Consider the following 18,808-nt stretch of genomic DNA (forward strand, 5'->3'; position numbering starts at 1 on the left):
CATAATAACTGCCATTATGTTAATAGTATAAGGCCCTGAATATTTGATTTGGAGGTGAGGTGATGAGAGAAGTATTTGAGTCAAGAGATCTAATTTGTATCTGCCTTCAATTAGTATCTGCCACTATCTATATGAGATCTTAAACAACTGACTAATCATCTCATTTGTAAAATAAAGGAATTGTAAACTTCCTGGATCTTAGTTCTCTCAGTTTTATAAAATAAGAGCATTTGAATTAGTTTGCCTCTGAGGTAACTTTAAGCTTAGATGCTGAAGCTGGCTCATACCTGCAAGAGCTGATTTCCTAGACATAAGAAAGCAACAGAGAAAATGTTAATGATGCACATTAAACTTAAAAGTACGTCATAAGTATGTATATGTTTTTCTAGAGAGCTAGTTGTTAAACATTTAAGAGACTATTGCTATTATAATCCTGTAATCTCATTGATTAAGAAATTAAACCATATGATTTTTAAAGTCATTCCTAGCTCCAAGATCCCATATTTCTATGATCTTTGATTCCTTCATGATAATAAGTACTATTAATTATGAAGTTGGCCAAAGGCATGATTATTCATGCTATTATAGTCTGCTTTTCTTGCTACACACATTGCTTGACCTGGATAAATAACAAAAATAGAAGAATGTAATATTGAATTTTAATGGTATTCCATAAAGATTGTCTTTTTATTAGAGGTTTCATTGTTTTTTAAAATAATTTTTATGTTATTTGAGTTTTGAGTTTGTTATGTGGGCATCCACAATGTTGTATAGTACAATAAGCCTAAAATTGGAATCAGAAGACTTCAGTTCAACTCTTAGCTCTAATGCTTGTTAGCTATGTGACCTTGAGCAAATTACTCAACCTCATTACATCACATTTTCCTCATTTGTAGAATGTTGGTAATACCATTTACCCTACTCAACAAAATAACAATTATCACCTTGATATGAATGGTAATATGAGGAAAATCTTCAAGTCAAGAAAATGTTATACAAATGTAAGCCATTATTATCTTGCCAAAAACTTCAGTTAAATCACTGTGAAGAGTAATCTGGTAGTTATTTCACCCTGACACTAGTTTTTTTTTTTTTTTTTTAAGGGATAAGGATAAAAAAACACAATGTTAGTAATGAACTAAAAAATGCTGCCCCTCTGCCAATTTATCCCCAGTTTGAGCTTTTTGTGTGAGAGCAAAAACTAAAATATTAGTCATGTTAAAGATGTTTTCTTTGTTCTTTTCCAGGAGAATTTCTTGATGAACATCATCGAGTCCTAGAATCTAGATTAAGTATTGTGAGCAGAGAAATCACCGATAATAGGGCCCGTAGTCGAGAAGAATTAGAGAGCCTCTACCGGAAGATTGTGAGCTATATATTACTACGTTCTGGTCTTGGATCCCCTACTGATATCAAAGTTGTCAGAGAAGCAACAGGTCAATAATATATACATTCCTTTGTGTGGGGTATGGGGGGAATAAAAATTTTTTATCTTCATTATAAGTACTCAATTATAGTCTTAGAATTTTTATCCACAAAAGAAATGAGAATAAACAGGAAATGAAAACTCATCTCTTACTGATATCATTACAATTATCTCTAGGAAGTAGAATGTTCTTATTTTCTTAGAATCACAGATACTTGGCCACTGGTTACATCATGGTGTAGAGGAAAGCTAAATATGGAGTTAGAGTACCAGCCTAATTAGTAAAGATACCAGGTAGATTAAGATAATATGGATGGGCAAGTTGGCTTGTTACCTGAAGTGGGGTGAGGAAAACAATAGTGTCCTATTGAATGCGATATTGTCAGAAAATGTGTCCCCTGACTTCCATTTAATTAAAGTTACAGTTTTTAGACTAAATTTTGCTTTGCCATTTTGCCATAGTTTCATCAAAATACTCACTGATACAAAGTATTCCCTCCTTTACTACAAATTGAAACCTTTCCATTCTTTTTCATCTTGAATGATTCTTGTTCCTGTTTTCTTATGAATTGTCCATAGAAGTTCTACTCAATGTATTGAAGGCCTTCCATTTGCTTTCTTAGTATCTTAATGTAATTATTCTTTTAATGTACTACTTGGGTTATCCATCTGTTATCTCATTACTGTTACATGATCAGGCAGCCTCTCTTTCTGATGAGTTGAGCCTTCAATTATGTGTTTTATTTTACTTCTAACATGCAAGTCATCATTGACAATGTGGCAGCTTTTGTATATGTTTGCTTTGCATCTTTGCATTGTTGTTTTAGGTATTTGGAGTTTTAATTATAAGGTTCACAACTATATAGCATCACCAAAAGAATATTGAAGTTAGAAAGAAAAATCTTTATAGAAAAGAATGTTTCAGCATCATTTGAAAGAACTTCATAATTTTTCAAATGTGATCCTTCCCAGTCAGTTTAAACCTGTTTAATTCTAGGCCTAATACATTGTTTTTCATAGCATCTATCTATATATACATATGCGTTGATGGATTAGCTCCATGTATTATCTTCTAGCTTTTCATTATCTGGACAATATAAGAAGGTTATTTTGTTAGATTTTGTTTTATTTTTTATAGATCAATTTTGATTTTTTTTTTTTTTTTTTTTTTTTTTAGTGTGGGTAGTTATGTAAATCTCTTTCATCTTACTCTGGATTTTACTGAGAATTTTGCTGATCTGGATTCAGGAAGACTCATCTTCTTGTCTCAGACACTTCCTAGCTGTGTGACTCTGGGCAAGTCACTTAACACTGTTTGCCTCAGTTTCCTCATCTATAAAATGAGCTGGAGAGGGTAATGACAAACCGCTCTAGTATCTCTGACAAGAAAACTGTAAATGGTTTTGACAGAGTCAGACACTACTGAAATAAATCAAAAACAACATTCTCTTCTCCAGATCACATATGAGGAAACAGGCAAAAAAGATAAATGACTTGCTTAAGAGTTACACAGCAAGTAAGTGTTTTGAAGCAAGATTTGAATTCAAGTTTTCCTGATTCCAGGCCTAGAACTGTATCCACTATGCCGCCTAATTGCCCAGAATTTAATTAGCTATTTAATTGAAAATCACCCACTTAGTTTGTAGGGTTTTTTGCTGTAACCAAAAAAAAAAAAGTATTACATTGACCTTGGGGGGTGAGAGATGGGGGGTATATGCTCAGTAATGGGATTGCTGGGTCAAAAGATAAGATTAGTTTATTCATTTTTCTAGCATAGTTTTAAATTGTTTTTCAGAATGATCGGACCTATTTACAGCCTTTTAAACAATATGAAAAAATAGTTCCTGTTTTACTACAGTTTTAATCACTGAGTGTGTGTTGCCTCAGTCAAGCTGAGACCTGTTAAAGACCTTATCTTAAAAAGGTCAAGATCTCCCATATATATATATATATACTACTTATATACTAATAAAATAGTATGACTCATTAGTCATGGAAAAATTATTGTATATTAATGAGACTAAAGAAATGTTAATCTTTATAAATAGTCTTAAAGTGTCTGTCATTTTTACTAATTTATGTTTCCATTTATATTATTCTGTCAGTATCACTGAAGAAGGGGATTTTACAGGGATGAGGACTATTTGCTGTGTTTGTTAATTTCATAGATGACCACAGCTAAAACAATTTTAACTACTTATTTGGCCAACTTTTCAATCATGAGTCCTTCTCTGCTTATCTAGAACACTCATTTTAGTTCAACAAACATTTATTAATTACATATAGTATATAGATCACTGTAGTGAGAATTAGTGGAGATACAAGATTAGATAAAACTAGTTTCTGCTGAAACAAAGCTTTTAGTCCACTAGGGAAATAAAACTCATATACAGATAATTATAATAAATGATATTATATAGCAAGTACAATAAAGCTGAAAAACAAAATGCTATTGAGCTCTGAGGTAGAAAAGTTTATTAAATGACAAGAGATCAAGGAAGGTTTTCTGGAAATACAAATTTTAGTTGTGCTGATTGCGAGTGAGAACGTGAAAAAGAAGGATACATATCATGGCACAAGAAATAGTGTTAGCAGGGGCATGGAAGAAAGAAAACAAATTTTATTTGGATGACAGAGTAACCTGTTTTTGTTTTGTTTTGTTTTGTTTTAGAATGTAAAGTAAATGAATGAAGTTAATATGAGATAATGTTGGAAAAGTAGAGAGAGAATATTACTATATTATAGAAGACTTTGAGTGTCTGTTATGAATTGGAGTTAAAAAATGTGTAAATATATGACATATAACATATAATATGTACTATGCTATTTGGAATTTCTATTCCAACAATTCTCATATGTGGCTGAGGTTAGAATGGGATTCATGACTGAAGTGCAGATTATATATACTGCCTAGCCAAATAGGGCAAATAGATGTTGATTTTTCCGATTTGAATTATTATTATAAAACTTTTTTTCTGCTAGGAGTAAAACATGATAAACTTCATGCATCATAAACATTCCTTCTTTTTTATAAAGAGAAATAGAAAATGACTAGGGAAATTTGTCATATTTTGGTTATGATTTTGACCATTAAAAAGAAAATGAATGGATCCTTGGAAGAAAATGGCCAAGTTTTATTAGAATTAATGATCAATGGGGAAGACAAAGGCAGACTTAGATGGATATGTACTCTAAACTTTTTAGGATATAAGATTTCAGAAAGTTCAGAGAAAAGACAGCTGTGATTCTATGACCTGAAGCTCTTAGCTCATTTACACTTGAGTCAGCTTAAGAGGAACAAGAAACTCTGAAGAATAACATTCTTTAGCAATCACCAGTGATTCTAATGAGAAAGAGATGAATTTTTTTAAATATGTCTAAAACATGAATATGTTTTTGGGAAAGCATATTGCTAGATTTTTGTTTTTAAAAGGACATGTTTAAAAAAAAGATGGGAATGTAGCTGAAGATAAAGACAAAAACTGACATGGTTCTATAAGCACAATATAAAATTACAAAACATTAAAAACAAGAAAGGATATAGAGGGAGGGAAGTATATTGAGGGCAAGAAGAACAAGTGGTTTATTACTTGGGGTGGATGAGATGAATGATCACAAGTGAAAATAAAAAAATTGAAGAGAATGATTATCATACTGGATGTAAAAGATTTTAAATGGTTAAGAGGGAATTGAAATCCAAAATAAATGAAAAATTTTAGACATTGTATATATTTTCCTAGTTCTAAATGCTTCTCTTCATCAATTAATTTTTCCATGTTTCTTTTTAGTCTTTCATAATTCATTGTTTCTTATAGTACAATAATATTCTATTACATTCATGTTTGTTTAATCATTTTCCAGTCAATGATCATTTATTGTTTCCCATTTTAAGAATTATTCCTGTAACATAATATATATTATCTAATTCTATATTCTGTATGGAAGCTTTATACCATTTTTAATATTTAAAGACTCATTATATTGTAATTTCTCTCTCTGACTTATTCAACATCTTCTTTGCTGAACTAATATATAGGTAGTCTTTGCAGAATCATGGAGAATAAGAGATGAACAAATGCTGTCTTAATTTTCAGAGGAAAGGAAGCAATAATGCCCACAATTCTTTTAAATATTTTCATTGTCTTGGATGAAGACTAATTGGTATGTTTTTCAGATTTGCAGATGGTAGAAATCTGCAAAGTATAGTGGATATGTCAGATGAGCAAGTAGGGATTTCCTCCCCCCCAAAAAAAATCTCAGAAAATTAAAATGATAGGATAAATAGATTTAGATAGAAAATTTAACAGGTATGCTTGTAAAATTTCAAAATTTGGTTTTTAAAAATCAAGTATATGTTGTATAGTTTAGGAGAGATGGAGCTCAATAACAGACCAGGCCATTTTAAAAAGAAATATGAATTTTAGTGCACAGAAAGCTCATTAGGAGACAAGGCTTCCATGTGGCAGCCAAAATAGGTAAAGTGATTCCAAGTGCTATTAATAGAACGATAGTCAGTGTACAGAAGGAGAATGATGATTGTTCTTCCACTGCAGTAGTCAGACTGTATCTGATATATTTTATTCCAGACATCATATTTTAGGAGGAACAAATTAAAGTGTATCCAGAAGAATAAAGTGAAGGAGATTCAAAACCATGCTATAGGAGGACTGATTTAAGTAGCTAAGAATGTTTGAGAAATGAAAACTAAGGGTGGGAGGCATGATTATGGTCTTCAAACATGTTTGAAAGGCTGTCCTATGTAATAAAAATAATTGTTAGCACTTTAAGATTTGAAAAGCTCTTTATATTACTTTCTGTGATCCTCACAACCACTTATGAGGTAGAGGTGCTATTATTATATCTTCATTTTATTGATGAGAAAACTAAGGATAAGTGGCTTATCCAGGGTTACATAGCTAGTAAGAATCTAAAGCAGTATTTGAAATCAGGTCTTTCCTGATTATTGTGCTTGGCACTGGTGGGCAAAACCAGGAAAAAAGGATAGATAGATTTGGGCCTCCATAAAAAAAGGTGGCACTTCTTTACAATTATCTATTTCAGAAGGTATTGACCTTTGAAAGTCCTTAAGGAGAAGATGGATCATCAATTCCCCCCACCAATGGGGGAATGGCCAAAAAATTTCTGGTATATAATTGTAATGGAATACTATTATGCTATAAGAAATGATGAGCAGGATGCTTTCAGAAAAACCTGGGAAGACTTACATAAACTGATGCAAAGTGAAGTGAGTAGAACATTGCACATAGTAACAGCAACATTGTATTGATGATTATCTGTAAAGAACTAGTTTTTCTCAACAATAGAATGATACAAGACAATTCTGAAGAATTTGTGATAAAAAACTGCTATCTTTTCACTTCAGTGAAAGGATTGATAAGAGTCTGAATACCAATTGAAGGATATTTTTTTTTAAAAAAACTTTATTTTCCTTGTTTTGTTTTGTTGGTCTATGTTTTATTTTGCAATGTGGCTAATATGAAAATGTTTTTCATGATTATACATATATATCTATATCAAATTATTGCCTTTTCATGGAGGAGAGAGAGAAGGGAGAGAGAGAAAATTTGAAGCTCAAAATTTTTTAAAAATTGAAAATTGTTTTTAAAAGTAATAAAAATTTTCTCTTGGAAAAAAAATGTTCCTCCTCTATCACCCACTCAATTAGCTACCTCTGTACCAAGAAAAATAAAAAAGAAAGAGGAAAAAATAAATTCAGTGAAATTAACCATGTCAAATAAATCTTGATTGAATATACATTGTTTCATACTCATATCTCCCCATTTCTGCATGGGAATGAAGAAGATAATTTTCTCACACCCCCCACTTTGAATATGAGCACATGATCATTATAGTATAGCAATTCAGTTTTGATTTTTGTTGTTTTTATAGATGGTCTGGGACCTGGTGTGCTAGTGCATTCCAAGCCTTTGCACCTGGGAGAGACCCCCAAGGCTATATTTCCCCTATAAAAAGATCTGCTTATGATGAAGATATTTGCTAAGTTCTCTTCAAGACTAAGCCCACTGTGAAGTACTTTCTTTCTCTCATAATGCCTTCTTTTTAATGATGCCATTCTCTTTACAAGCTAAGTCTAGTCAGTCTAGCCTGCCAGACAATGACTCTCCCACCTCATGGAGTATTTCCTTTCTCCTGATGAACCGTGAGTTCCCTGGGGAACTTCTCTTTTTCCTTAGTCTTAACTATATATACCCTCTCCCAACTCTTATTTCATATTTACCATTTCTAGTATCTATGGTATCCCTTCATTTTGTCTCTAACTCCTTCCCCTAAATAAACCTGTCTTTTGTCGAAGAGAATGGCCATTGTGAATTTGTCATGTTTATTTTGAACTAGATATTGCTATCCTGACCACATCACTATCTTTCACCTGCAAGGAGGAAGATGTGCCATAGATTTTCTTTAAAAAAACTTTCATTTTTATATCATTTTTGTTTCTCTCTCTATATATGTATATGAATATGTATGTATATGTATATATACACACATATATGTATATATAGATTCATTCATATATAACAAACTAACAAATCCTCTGAGTCTGACAATATTTATAGCTTTCCACACCCCTAGCCACCCACCTATGCAGAAAGGATGGAGATATATTTTCTCTTTTGTTCTTTAAGGCCAATTTTGATCATTATAATTACAAACTTTTGATTTCCTTGTTGTTTCCATTTACATTGTAGCCCTTGTGTATATTATTATTCTCTTTATTTATCTTTGCATCCAGTCATAAATCTTCCAATGTTTCTCTTTATTCTTTATAGTAATCATTTCTTATAGTGCAATAACCTTCCATTACATTTATATACAATAAGTATCTGCTGTCTCCAGGTTTTTACTACTACAAAAAAGTGTTACTACAAACATTTTTAGTGTATATGGGACCTTTCTATCTGTTTTTGAATGCTTTGTGATTTGTGCCTTGTGGTGGGATCTCTGTGTCAGAGGATATAGATATTTACATCACTTTTTCCACATTACTTCAAATTGCTTTTCAGGATAGTTAGAGCATTTCCACATCTCCACCAACAGTTCATTAGTGTGCCTGTCTTTCCATACAGTCCCTTTGACACTGATATTTAATGCCATTGATTTTCTTTTTTCTTTCTTTTTGTTGAAGCAATTGGGGTTAAGTGACTTGCAGAAGATCACACAGCTAGGAAGTGTTAAGTGTCTGAGATCAAATTTGAACTTAGGTCCTCCTGGATTTGAGGGCTGATGATTTTAACTACTACACCAACTAGCTGCCCCGCCATTGATTTTCAATAATGCAAACTGATTGCTGATACCTCATAAATATTGTCTAATGAGCCATGATCTATCTAGAAATTATATATCATTTTAATATTTAAAGACTCATTATTCTAAATGACTACCTCAGCATCTTTTAGTTGGAAAAAATTATTTGGAGTGTATTGCAAATCCACATTTTTCCCATTTATTTTTCCCTTATGATTTTTTTATGTATGTTTGTTTCTTTTCTCAGCTGCCCTACAAAGTGTTTTTCCTCAGTCTGAGCTTGGTACTTTTCTGTCCCTTAACAAGAAGGACAAAGAACGTCAGCTGAAAGAACTCACTATGATTGTCACTGGAATTCGGTTATTCAACAAAGATTGTGGAAAGGGAGGAGAAGGCATTGATGATTGTAGGTATAAAGTTAAATTAATTCTATAAATCCATCATGATTTACAACACAACAAATGTGTTGTAAATAAGATTAAAGTTTATCTTGTACAGTGGCTAACATGATGGGATGATAGCTAAGGATAGTTAATAGTTCCTTTTATCTGAGATTTTGAAGTGTCTTGACAAATATCTGCCATGAACCCATCATTTAAAAAACCTATTTCATTAATATAAATTAGTCATTTTTAGAGATTTACTATTTTAGTGTGGTGATGTCTACTGACTAAATTATTGATCCAGTTTCTTTTTAATATGTCAAATTTACACACAGGCTGGTTTCTTTCTCTAGCATATTCTTTCAAATTATTTCACAAGAATCTTTGTAATGACCATTGGTGGCATAGAGAAATAGAGTTACAGACTAGATATTTTTGTGTACATAGCATATATTCCCTGGATTGTAGTAGGCGATTATTGAATGCTTATTGTTTGATTTAAAAATTTTCCAGTGAGTGTGTGTGTGTGTGTGTGTGTGTGTATGTGTGAATGACCTGGATATTTAAAAAAAGGGTCACATTGTTTAAAAAAAGAGGAGAGCAAATAAAGAAATACCTTTTGCAACTATGGATAGAGGAATATCTCTTGACCAAACAAGGTTTAGAGTAGATCAAGGGAAACAACGTGAAAAGTTTTAATTTCATAAAATTGGAAAGCTATTACATAAACAAAACCAATTTGGTTAAAATGAGAAGGGGATCTATTAATTGGTAAAACATCTTGACAGCAAGCTTCTCTAATAAAAGTCTGGTTACAAGATATATCAGGAACTGATTCAACTATTCAAGGACACTTATTATTCCCAAACTATAGGAATAGGTAACTCTCAAAAGAAGAAAAGCAATCTATTGACATCATATAAAAATGTTCCAAATCACTAGTAATGATAGCATTGCAAATTAAAACAACTTTAAAGTTTTACTCCACATGACTAGATTAGCAAAAATGAATAAATTGGCAAAGATGAAAAAAAAAAACCCAGAAAATGACAGGTTTTAAGAGCCATATGCAAAGAAAGGTACCCTAAAGTATCACTGGTGGGGCTGTGAATTACTCTTTTCTGGAAAGAAATTTTGAACTATACTTCTAAACTCATTGAATTAACTTGGTGTTATGGTAACCACACCAGATATGAGCAAAGGGACAAAAAACATTTATTAAATATTTACTATATCCCAAACACTTGTGTAAAAGCACTGGGAATAAAAATTCAAAAGCAAAAATAGTGAGTCTTCTCAAGAAAAAAAAAACAAGCACTTTTTGAACACATACTAAGTGATTCACAAATAGCAATTTTTTTGATCCTTATAACCCTGAGAAGGAAATGCTATTATTATCATTCCTCTTTTGTCGATGAGGAAACTGAGACAGACAAAACAGTATGGCCATATCGCTAGTAAGTGTTTAAGTATGAATTTGAACTCTTCCTAATTCCAGACCTGAAACACATTCTCTAATATACCACCTAGATGCTTTTACATTATTATATTCTACATGCTTACATTCTAATGGAAGTGACCAGACAGTAGTCATTTTTTGGTTTGGAAACTACCAGAATGATGATTAAAACCTGGAGGGAGAAGATTAATCCATCTTTTTCAAGAGGCAATGACAGATTTTTTATTTTTATTTTGATTATATATCTCAAACTAGAAAGTTGGAGGTGAGAGGGAAGGACAAAAAGTATGCACTAACCAGCAAGGATGCTTGGGTGAAAATTGTTGGGGAGAGAAGTGAAACAAGTATAGAATTATGCTTAAATGTAGTGAAAAAATTAAGGTGACCACTAATCAGGGCAGAATCTTCTGTGGTTTTCCAGGGGGTTATTATTCTAACTACTAGTTTTGGATGCAGTAGAATCTGTGAGACTTTTTTTTCTTTTTTTTTGTTATGTGCTTCATAATTTGTTTGAAAAAATAGATCCAATTTATTGGTCATAACAGAACTAAGTTTTCCTTTTTTTCTCTTCTCTTTAATCTGTTAGAATGTTGATATGTTGCCCATTGATCTATTTTTTTAACAGTACCAGCTATTTTGAATGAAGCTATTCCAGCCACCACCCAACATATAGATACACAACTTCAGACTTCCCAGGAACAGGCATATCGGTATACAGCAATCTTGGAGAAAGCATCAGAAAACCCACTCAAAATGAAAGATCTTGAGCCCTTTATGATAAAAGAAGCCTTGTTTAATTTGAGACAATATGAGGTTTTCCTCAATATAATTTTGGTGAGTTGTTAAAATATTAATAATATAGTGTGAAAAACTTTAAACAAGGAATTAATTTTGGGGGCTGGGGGTAGGGAAGAAGGCAATTAAGGTTGTGTAACTTGCTCAGGGTCACACAGCTGATACGTGCTAAGGCTATATTTGAATTCAAATTTTCCTGATTCCAGAGCTGGAGTTCTATCCATTGTGCCACTTACCTGTTCCTAAGGCAGTGATTTTTAAGAGGGGGCATTTGTAATAGTTGTGCTGTTTTTATAAATAGGTATTTGTACTTAATGAAATTATCACCCATTGAACTGAATTGTGCAGCTTTAGATACTTTAAAATGTGTCCATCTCTACAATCATGGCAAATGTGTGAAAGACTGGTAAAATTGTGGTTCCTTTGATGTTTTAGGAACTTATTTATAGATCTCAGCAATCTGAATAAAGGGCTGGAAATCTAATTTGGAATTTATTTGACTTATTCTAAGTCTTTCGTAGAGCCTAAGCTTTCCACAAATGAGTTGATGATCTATTGAAATTAAACCCAGAGTGTGGTTTGTTGAGCTGCATATTTTTTAAAGATTTGATTTAATTTTTAAAAATCAACAAAAGTCTATTTTTCTCTTCTTCGTGTTTCTCATTTTCTAACAAATATGCATAGTCAAGCAAAAACAAGTTTCTGTATTGGTCATGTTCAAAAAAAATATGTCTCATTCTGAACCCTGGGACTGCAGATTTATTGATCAAGCTCTATTTGAATTAACTGAACACATTTATTTCAGATGAGCTAGCATTTCAGAACTGTCCTAAATAGAGTAGAAAGAACCTCTGGACTTGGACATTCCAAGATCCTCAGTTTATTGCTTATATACAGCCACTGCAGGCAAATTCTTCAACCTCTGTGAACCCCAATTTCCTTACCTATAAAACTAGTGCAATAATGCCGATACTGCTGATCTCACAGTTATTGTCAGGAAAGTGCTTTGTAAACCAGAATGCCATGTAAATATACCCCCACATATACACGCATACAAACACACACCAGAACAGGTATGATTCACTAGATTGAAACTCTTTCTGGAACAGTGAATTAAAGAATCTTGCATTGAAGGAACACCATCCTCTATCTAGTTTAACCTGTATGTGAGCAAATGTCCTCTTTAAACCACTCTTTAAAAAGCTTTCTCTTGGAGATCTCCAAAGAAGTGGGGTGAAAACCTCTTGAAAGAGCTCATTCTTTGTTTGGATAGCTCTAATTGCTATGAAGGAAGTTTTTCATTGTATCTAGACTAAAAATGCTTCTCTGTTATGTACTTTGAATGGCTAGACCAGTCCACAGTTGCCAGCCTCTCCAACTTCTGCTATTTTCTTTATGTCTTCCTTTAAAAAAAAAATCTCTGCTAACCTGAAGAGTGGAAGGTATATCTCTAATTATTAGTGATTTAGAGCATGTTTCCTTATGATAGCTTGGATTTCTTCTTTTGAAAACAACTTGTATATATATATATATATTTTTCCCCATTTAACTATTATATAATATGTCCTTCTTTGAAGTTTTTAGACAAAATATAGTCACTTGCTAAGTATGTTATAAAATAAATACTCTTCAGATATTTTGAACTAAATGTCCTCAGATATTAGTTTTTTTTTAATTTTTATTTTTTAAGTAACTTTTTATTGACAGAATCCATGCCAGGGTAATTTTTTACAACATTATCCCTTGCACTCACTTCTGTTCCGATTTTTCCCCTCCCTCCCTTCACCCCCTTCCCCAGATGGCAAGCATTCCTTTACATGTTAAATAGGTTACATTATATCCTAGATACAATATATGGGTACAGAAAGGAACAGTTCTCTTGTTGCACAGGGAAAATTGGATTCAGAAGGTATAAATAACCCAGGAAGAAAAACAAAAATGCAAACAGTTTCCAAAAGTGTTTATCACTGTCACTTGGAATGTTTTCTACCTGCTAGAAATCCTTCCCCCATTCCCACACCATGTGGCATTTAAAAAGGTAATTTCTGGCTAACTTAATTTTGTTAATAATGCCAGTATTTTAATAAAAGGATGGTTATTTGGCCTCTCTTAGATTAAAGACACCTCAAAATAGAGGGATCAGAGTTCATATGTCCTTTGAAGAGTATAGGTGTTCCTGAGAGAACCAATCAACTCTGATTGGTTAACATTTATTGAGAGGTTGTGCTATATTATAATAGAAGTCTTGGGATTATGACCTGGATCACCCAAATCTTGGTCAAAAAGAGTTAATCAATTTCTACATCACTTGTCTGACTAAAAGTACAATCAACACTTCCCAGGTCTGCCTGAGTAAACACAATGATCAGTAATGCAACTATTAGCCCAAACTTAGAATTTAGTCTACTCTCTGATTAGATCTTGAGTTGAGTAAAGCTCTGCTTTAGATTTCCCACACTTGTAGATTTCTGAATGAGGAAGTAGAAAAGGAGGAAAACCTTGGTCTTAATATGATAATTAGTTATTAAATACAAGAAATAGTCATTTTTCACACTTGTATGCCCCACAGAAATCTCAAACTCAACATACTCAAAAAAGTATTGATTACGTTACCCCATTTACTTTCAGAATTCTGATACTCTAATTCCAGTTATTCTCTAACATACTAGGAAGAAGGTAAATTATTCTTCTTGTCTATATGACATTATTCCCCTCTAAAGATAATTGAAGTGATGACATAAAAGTGATTAAAATTTTTTTGCAGATAATCCTACACAATAGAAGCTCTCTTCAGAGGCACCTGGTGTAGTAGATGCAATGTTGAGCTTGAAGTCAGAAACCCTGAGTTTAAATCTTCAGACAGTTCCTGGATGCCTGATCCTCATTAAGTCACTTAACCTCTGTTTGGCTCAGTTTTCTCAGCTGAAAAATGGAGTCAATAATAAAACCCACCCCTTATAATTGTTATGATTGTAATGCTGGAGAAATGAGGTAGGAGAGAGATTAGAGAGTTCTTAATATTTTATTAATGGGAGAGTATAATTGATTGGACAGGACTCTCATCTCAAATTATCCAGTCAGACAGAGATAAAGATATACTGGGACCAAAGAATCCATGTTGGTCCCAGGGCTGGAGAAGACTGTCATCTCAAAGAATCCAGCGTACAGCTGCCAACCGCCAGCAATGAATGGAGGAACCCCAACTTCTTAAATACCTTTTCTCTAAACAAAGGAAGGGGTAAGAAGTGCGGGAAAACTTCTGTCAGGATAGGGGAGGCCATAAATCCTAAAAATCCAGAGACAGGATGTCTGAATACACAGAAGTAAAGATATCAATGAGATATCTTGGAATATTTTAGAGGGATATTGTAAATTCTTGAGGACAGAAAAGAATCAAGAGATTTACTCTCTTGTTTATCTTGCTAACAATTTATAACCTTAGAGCAAATAGTCCTTAGTCTTAATGGACCAGAGGGGAGTTTACAATTTAGGGGATTGAGACAGAACAGTTAAGGAAACTGAGACAAGGGAAACTAGTACAGGGAAACTGAGTCAGGACAGTTAAAGAGAACTGTGGCATAACATGATGAGCAATTGAGAAAACAATTGTATTTAGCACATAGTATGCATTTAATAAATGCTTGTTTTTTTTTAAAAAAAAACATATACTTATCCCATTTTTAAAAAATCATTTGTCTCAGTAAAAAGGTGTCAAACTCATCTAATTGGATTAAAATATAATTGAGAAATGTTTAACAAAATAAAAATATAATAAGACATAGATAATGTCAATTTGTGGTTTTCTTATTCAGTATGCTGTCAAATAGTTGCCAGGGATCTGTTTTTGTTTAAGTTTGATATCATTGCCTCAGTAGACTAAAATGCAGTTTTAGAGGTTCTATTCTTCCACACTTAATAAATAAAACATTCTTTGATAAATACAACCATTCAGATAACTGTTCAGTAAACCTTTCATCAACAATATCAAGAAAGACATAAAACTAGGAGATTTGTGCTCATTGAAGATGATCATCCCTTTCATTCAGAATGCCTTTGTCAGTTGGACAACTTTTTCTAGATGTCCCATCAGCATCAAAAAGGAGCTCATTGCATCTCCCCAAACAGTTGCCCCTCCTTCAATTTTCATTATTTCTCTTGAGGGCTAATTGCCTATGTTCATAACTTTAAGAGTAATTTTTGACTACTCTTTGTTCCTTTTTTCAACAGCTCTTTTTTTGTTATCCTAGACTTGATTGTTTGTTCATTTTTCAGTCATGTCCAACTCTTTATGACCTCATATGAGGTTTTCTTGGCAAAGATAATGAAAATGTTAATTTGATGGAGTGAGAGTGTTTCCACCTGTCATACATGTTCAAATCCTCAATCCAGTTCCAGGGGCAGCTTAGATGTTACAGTAGATAGAGTGTTCTGAAGTCAGGAAGACTCATTTTCATGAGTTCAAATCTGGCTTCAGAGACTTACTAGCTATGTGACCTTAGGTAAGGTGCTTAACAGTGTTGCCTTAGTCCCTCATCGATGTCTGTGTTTCCCTGTGAATCTCTTCTCTCCTATGATGTTTCATAGAAGCTCTTACCATTCAATTTCTCCTTTTATCAGTATCTCTCCTAACCCAAAATAATAATCCTTAAAAACAATTATCATAGAAATTTCAAGCAAAACAAATCCACGCATTGACCACATTGAAAATTAATATCTTATTCTGTATCTGTGGTCCATTTTCTCCCTGTCAAGAGATGCAAAGCATGTTTTATCCTCAGTCCTCTGGAATTGTGGATGATCATTGCATTGATCAGAATTCTTAAGTTTTTCTCCCCTATTTCTATACACTTAAGTGCATCTGTTCATACAAGTTTTTAAAGGTTCCTTTGGATCAATCTCTTCTGCCATTCCTTACAACTTATATTTACATGCTATAATTTATTTAACCATTCCCCCATTAATGACTCTTCTTTCTCTCTTCTAACATCCAACCAGTTGCCAAATTTCTATTTCTATTCTATTAGGACAATTACCTTACTATCTACCTCTTTCTTTCTGCATTTCATATCTATGACCAGTACCTTGGTTTAGGGTTCTCATCAATAATTCTAATTTGAACTCCTTCAATAGCCTTCAAATTTCTCTCCATGATTTCAAAAGCTTATTTCCCCTTAGCTATCCTACAAGCAATTGTCAAAAATAATATTTCTAAAAACCACATTTCTAATCTTACTTTACATAGTTTATTTTTTGTGAATTCTGCTTTCTAACTAAAAATTCAACTTTTCTTAGTGTAAAATTTTATTTCTTTCTTTTGTGAATTCTTATAGGCTAGAATGTAACCTTCCATATCTCTGACTCTCAAATCCTTTTCTTCCCTCAAACTTCAGCCCTTGTGTAAACTATTCTAGGAAACCTCATGTAGACTCAGTGCTTTCCTTAGTAAATTTTTAGCTTAACTGAATTGAATATCCTATGCAAAATCTAATGAATGAGGCATTCTTTGAGGATGGTGTGATTTTTCTGAATGTTAATATTTGTGGATTCCATTGCATATCAGTGCACTTATTACATTAAGTCTTGGAATGCAATAAGTCCTGCCTAGTACTATCCATGACCACTCAAGGATAAAGAGACTAGTAATCCCCACAGGAAAAACCACATATTTGAAGAAGGGATGTTGAAAGATTTTTGACATCTGTAATCTCACTTAATCCTCTCGTATGAGGTGATCAGGAAGTAATTATTTCACGAGGGTGGTACTGATGAATTATATATAGCATCACATAAGAAAATACAAGAAGAAGGAGAAAAAAATTGAAGCAGCAAGAAAGAGAATAGAAATGCAAATGACATTCATAAATAAGAATTTTAAAATTGTTAATGCAAGTAATTCTATTTGATATTATATTAAAGGATAACTCTTCCTTTCTGAATATTCATAGTGCCTTAAAGTTAGCTATCTTATATTTGAGTCAGCAAGATATACATATTGTGCTGTAGGAGCTTGAAAATACAATTTCTATTGATCTTTTCATAGACTTTCCCCAAAGTAGATATATATTCCAGGAAGAGATCTTAAAGATCATTTAGATTACAACTCATTTATTATTCATTATTGTTAATATATTTTCCTATATTCACCATTTAATTCTTATCTATACCTAATTATTAGGGTTCAGAATCACCATTTAGAGAGTTGCTTGGGAAAAAATGTAGTTGTAAACTTAAACCCTGCTAAAAATTTCTCTTCTAAATTGCTATAGCATCTCAGAGCAATACTTCCTCATTCTTCTATTTCAAACCCATTTTCTTTAATTCTTGGCCCTAATAACTGAAGTGGATTTCCCCTTTTCAGCAATCTTTTGTCCCAGCCCTCCAATTTTTTTTAAATCAGATAGTTTATATAATATTAGAATTATTCTTTCAGTGTTTGGCAGACTTCACTTGTGAATCCATCTGGTCCTGGGGATTTTTTCTTAAGGAGTTTATTTATGACTTGTTCAATTTCTTTGTCTAAGAGTTATTTTAAGTATTCAATTTCCTCTTCTGTTAATTTGGGCAATTTATATTTTTCTAAATATTGATCCATTTCACTTAGATTGTTAGATTTATTGACATATAACCAGGCTAAATAGTTCCTAATAAATCCTTTAAATTCTTATTCATTGGTGGTGGTAAATTCAGCCTTTTCATTTTTAATACTGGTTTTCTTCTTTTTTTGAATCAAATTAATTAGTAGTTTATCTCTTTTACCAAACTCCTATCTTTATTTACTAGTTCAATGGTTTCTTTACTTTCAATTTTATTACTCTCTCCTTTGATTTTCAGGATTTCCAATTTGGTGTTTAATTGGGGCTTTTTATTCTTTTCTTTTTTAGTTTTTTAAATTGGATACCCTATTCACTGATCTGAACTTTCTTTTATTGATGTAAGCATTTAGAAATATAAATTTTCACCTAAGTACTGTTTTGACTGCATCCCATAAATTTTGTCATATTGTCTAATTGTTGTCATTTTCTTTAATGAAATTACTGATTGTTTCTATGATTTGTTCTTTGGGATTTTCAACCATATTTCCATGGCTCTTTGTTGAATGTGATTTTTATTATATTATAGTCTGAAAAGTATACATTCAATATTTCTGCTTTCTGCATTTGGTTGTGAAGTTTTAATGCCCCTAATGGTCACTTTTTGTGAAGGTACCATTTACAGCAGAAAAAAAGATAAACTGCTTTCTATTCCCATTCCATTTGCTCCAAAAATCTATATCTATTTTGTCTAACCTTCTACTTCCTTGACTTCTTGTTTAGTTTTTGGTTAGATTTATCTAGTTCTAAGAGGGGAAAGTTGAGGTGTGTCCCCTACTAGTATAGTTTTGTTGTCTTATTTCCTCCTATAATTCATTTAACTTTTAATAATTTGGGTGCTATACCATTTGTTGCATATATGTTTAGTATT

The 18,808-nt window shown here is 32.4% G+C and overlaps 1 protein-coding gene across 1 annotated transcript in view; it reads left to right on the forward strand.

Moving 5' to 3' along the window:
• Positions 1-18,808, forward strand: part of CFAP206 (cilia and flagella associated protein 206) — a 51,964-nt gene that overhangs the window by 9,148 nt on the left and 24,008 nt on the right. Inside the window, exons 4-6 of the mRNA XM_051997370.1 lie at positions 1,248-1,436; positions 8,958-9,116; positions 11,178-11,386. Of these exons, the coding sequence (XP_051853330.1) occupies positions 1,248-1,436; positions 8,958-9,116; positions 11,178-11,386 (557 nt within the window). The remainder of the gene's footprint in view (positions 1-1,247; positions 1,437-8,957; positions 9,117-11,177; positions 11,387-18,808) is intronic.

The sequence above is a fragment of the Antechinus flavipes genome, chromosome 4, assembly GCF_016432865.1.
Source record: "Antechinus flavipes isolate AdamAnt ecotype Samford, QLD, Australia chromosome 4, AdamAnt_v2, whole genome shotgun sequence".
In the NCBI taxonomy this organism is placed as follows: domain Eukaryota; kingdom Metazoa; phylum Chordata; class Mammalia; order Dasyuromorphia; family Dasyuridae; genus Antechinus; species Antechinus flavipes.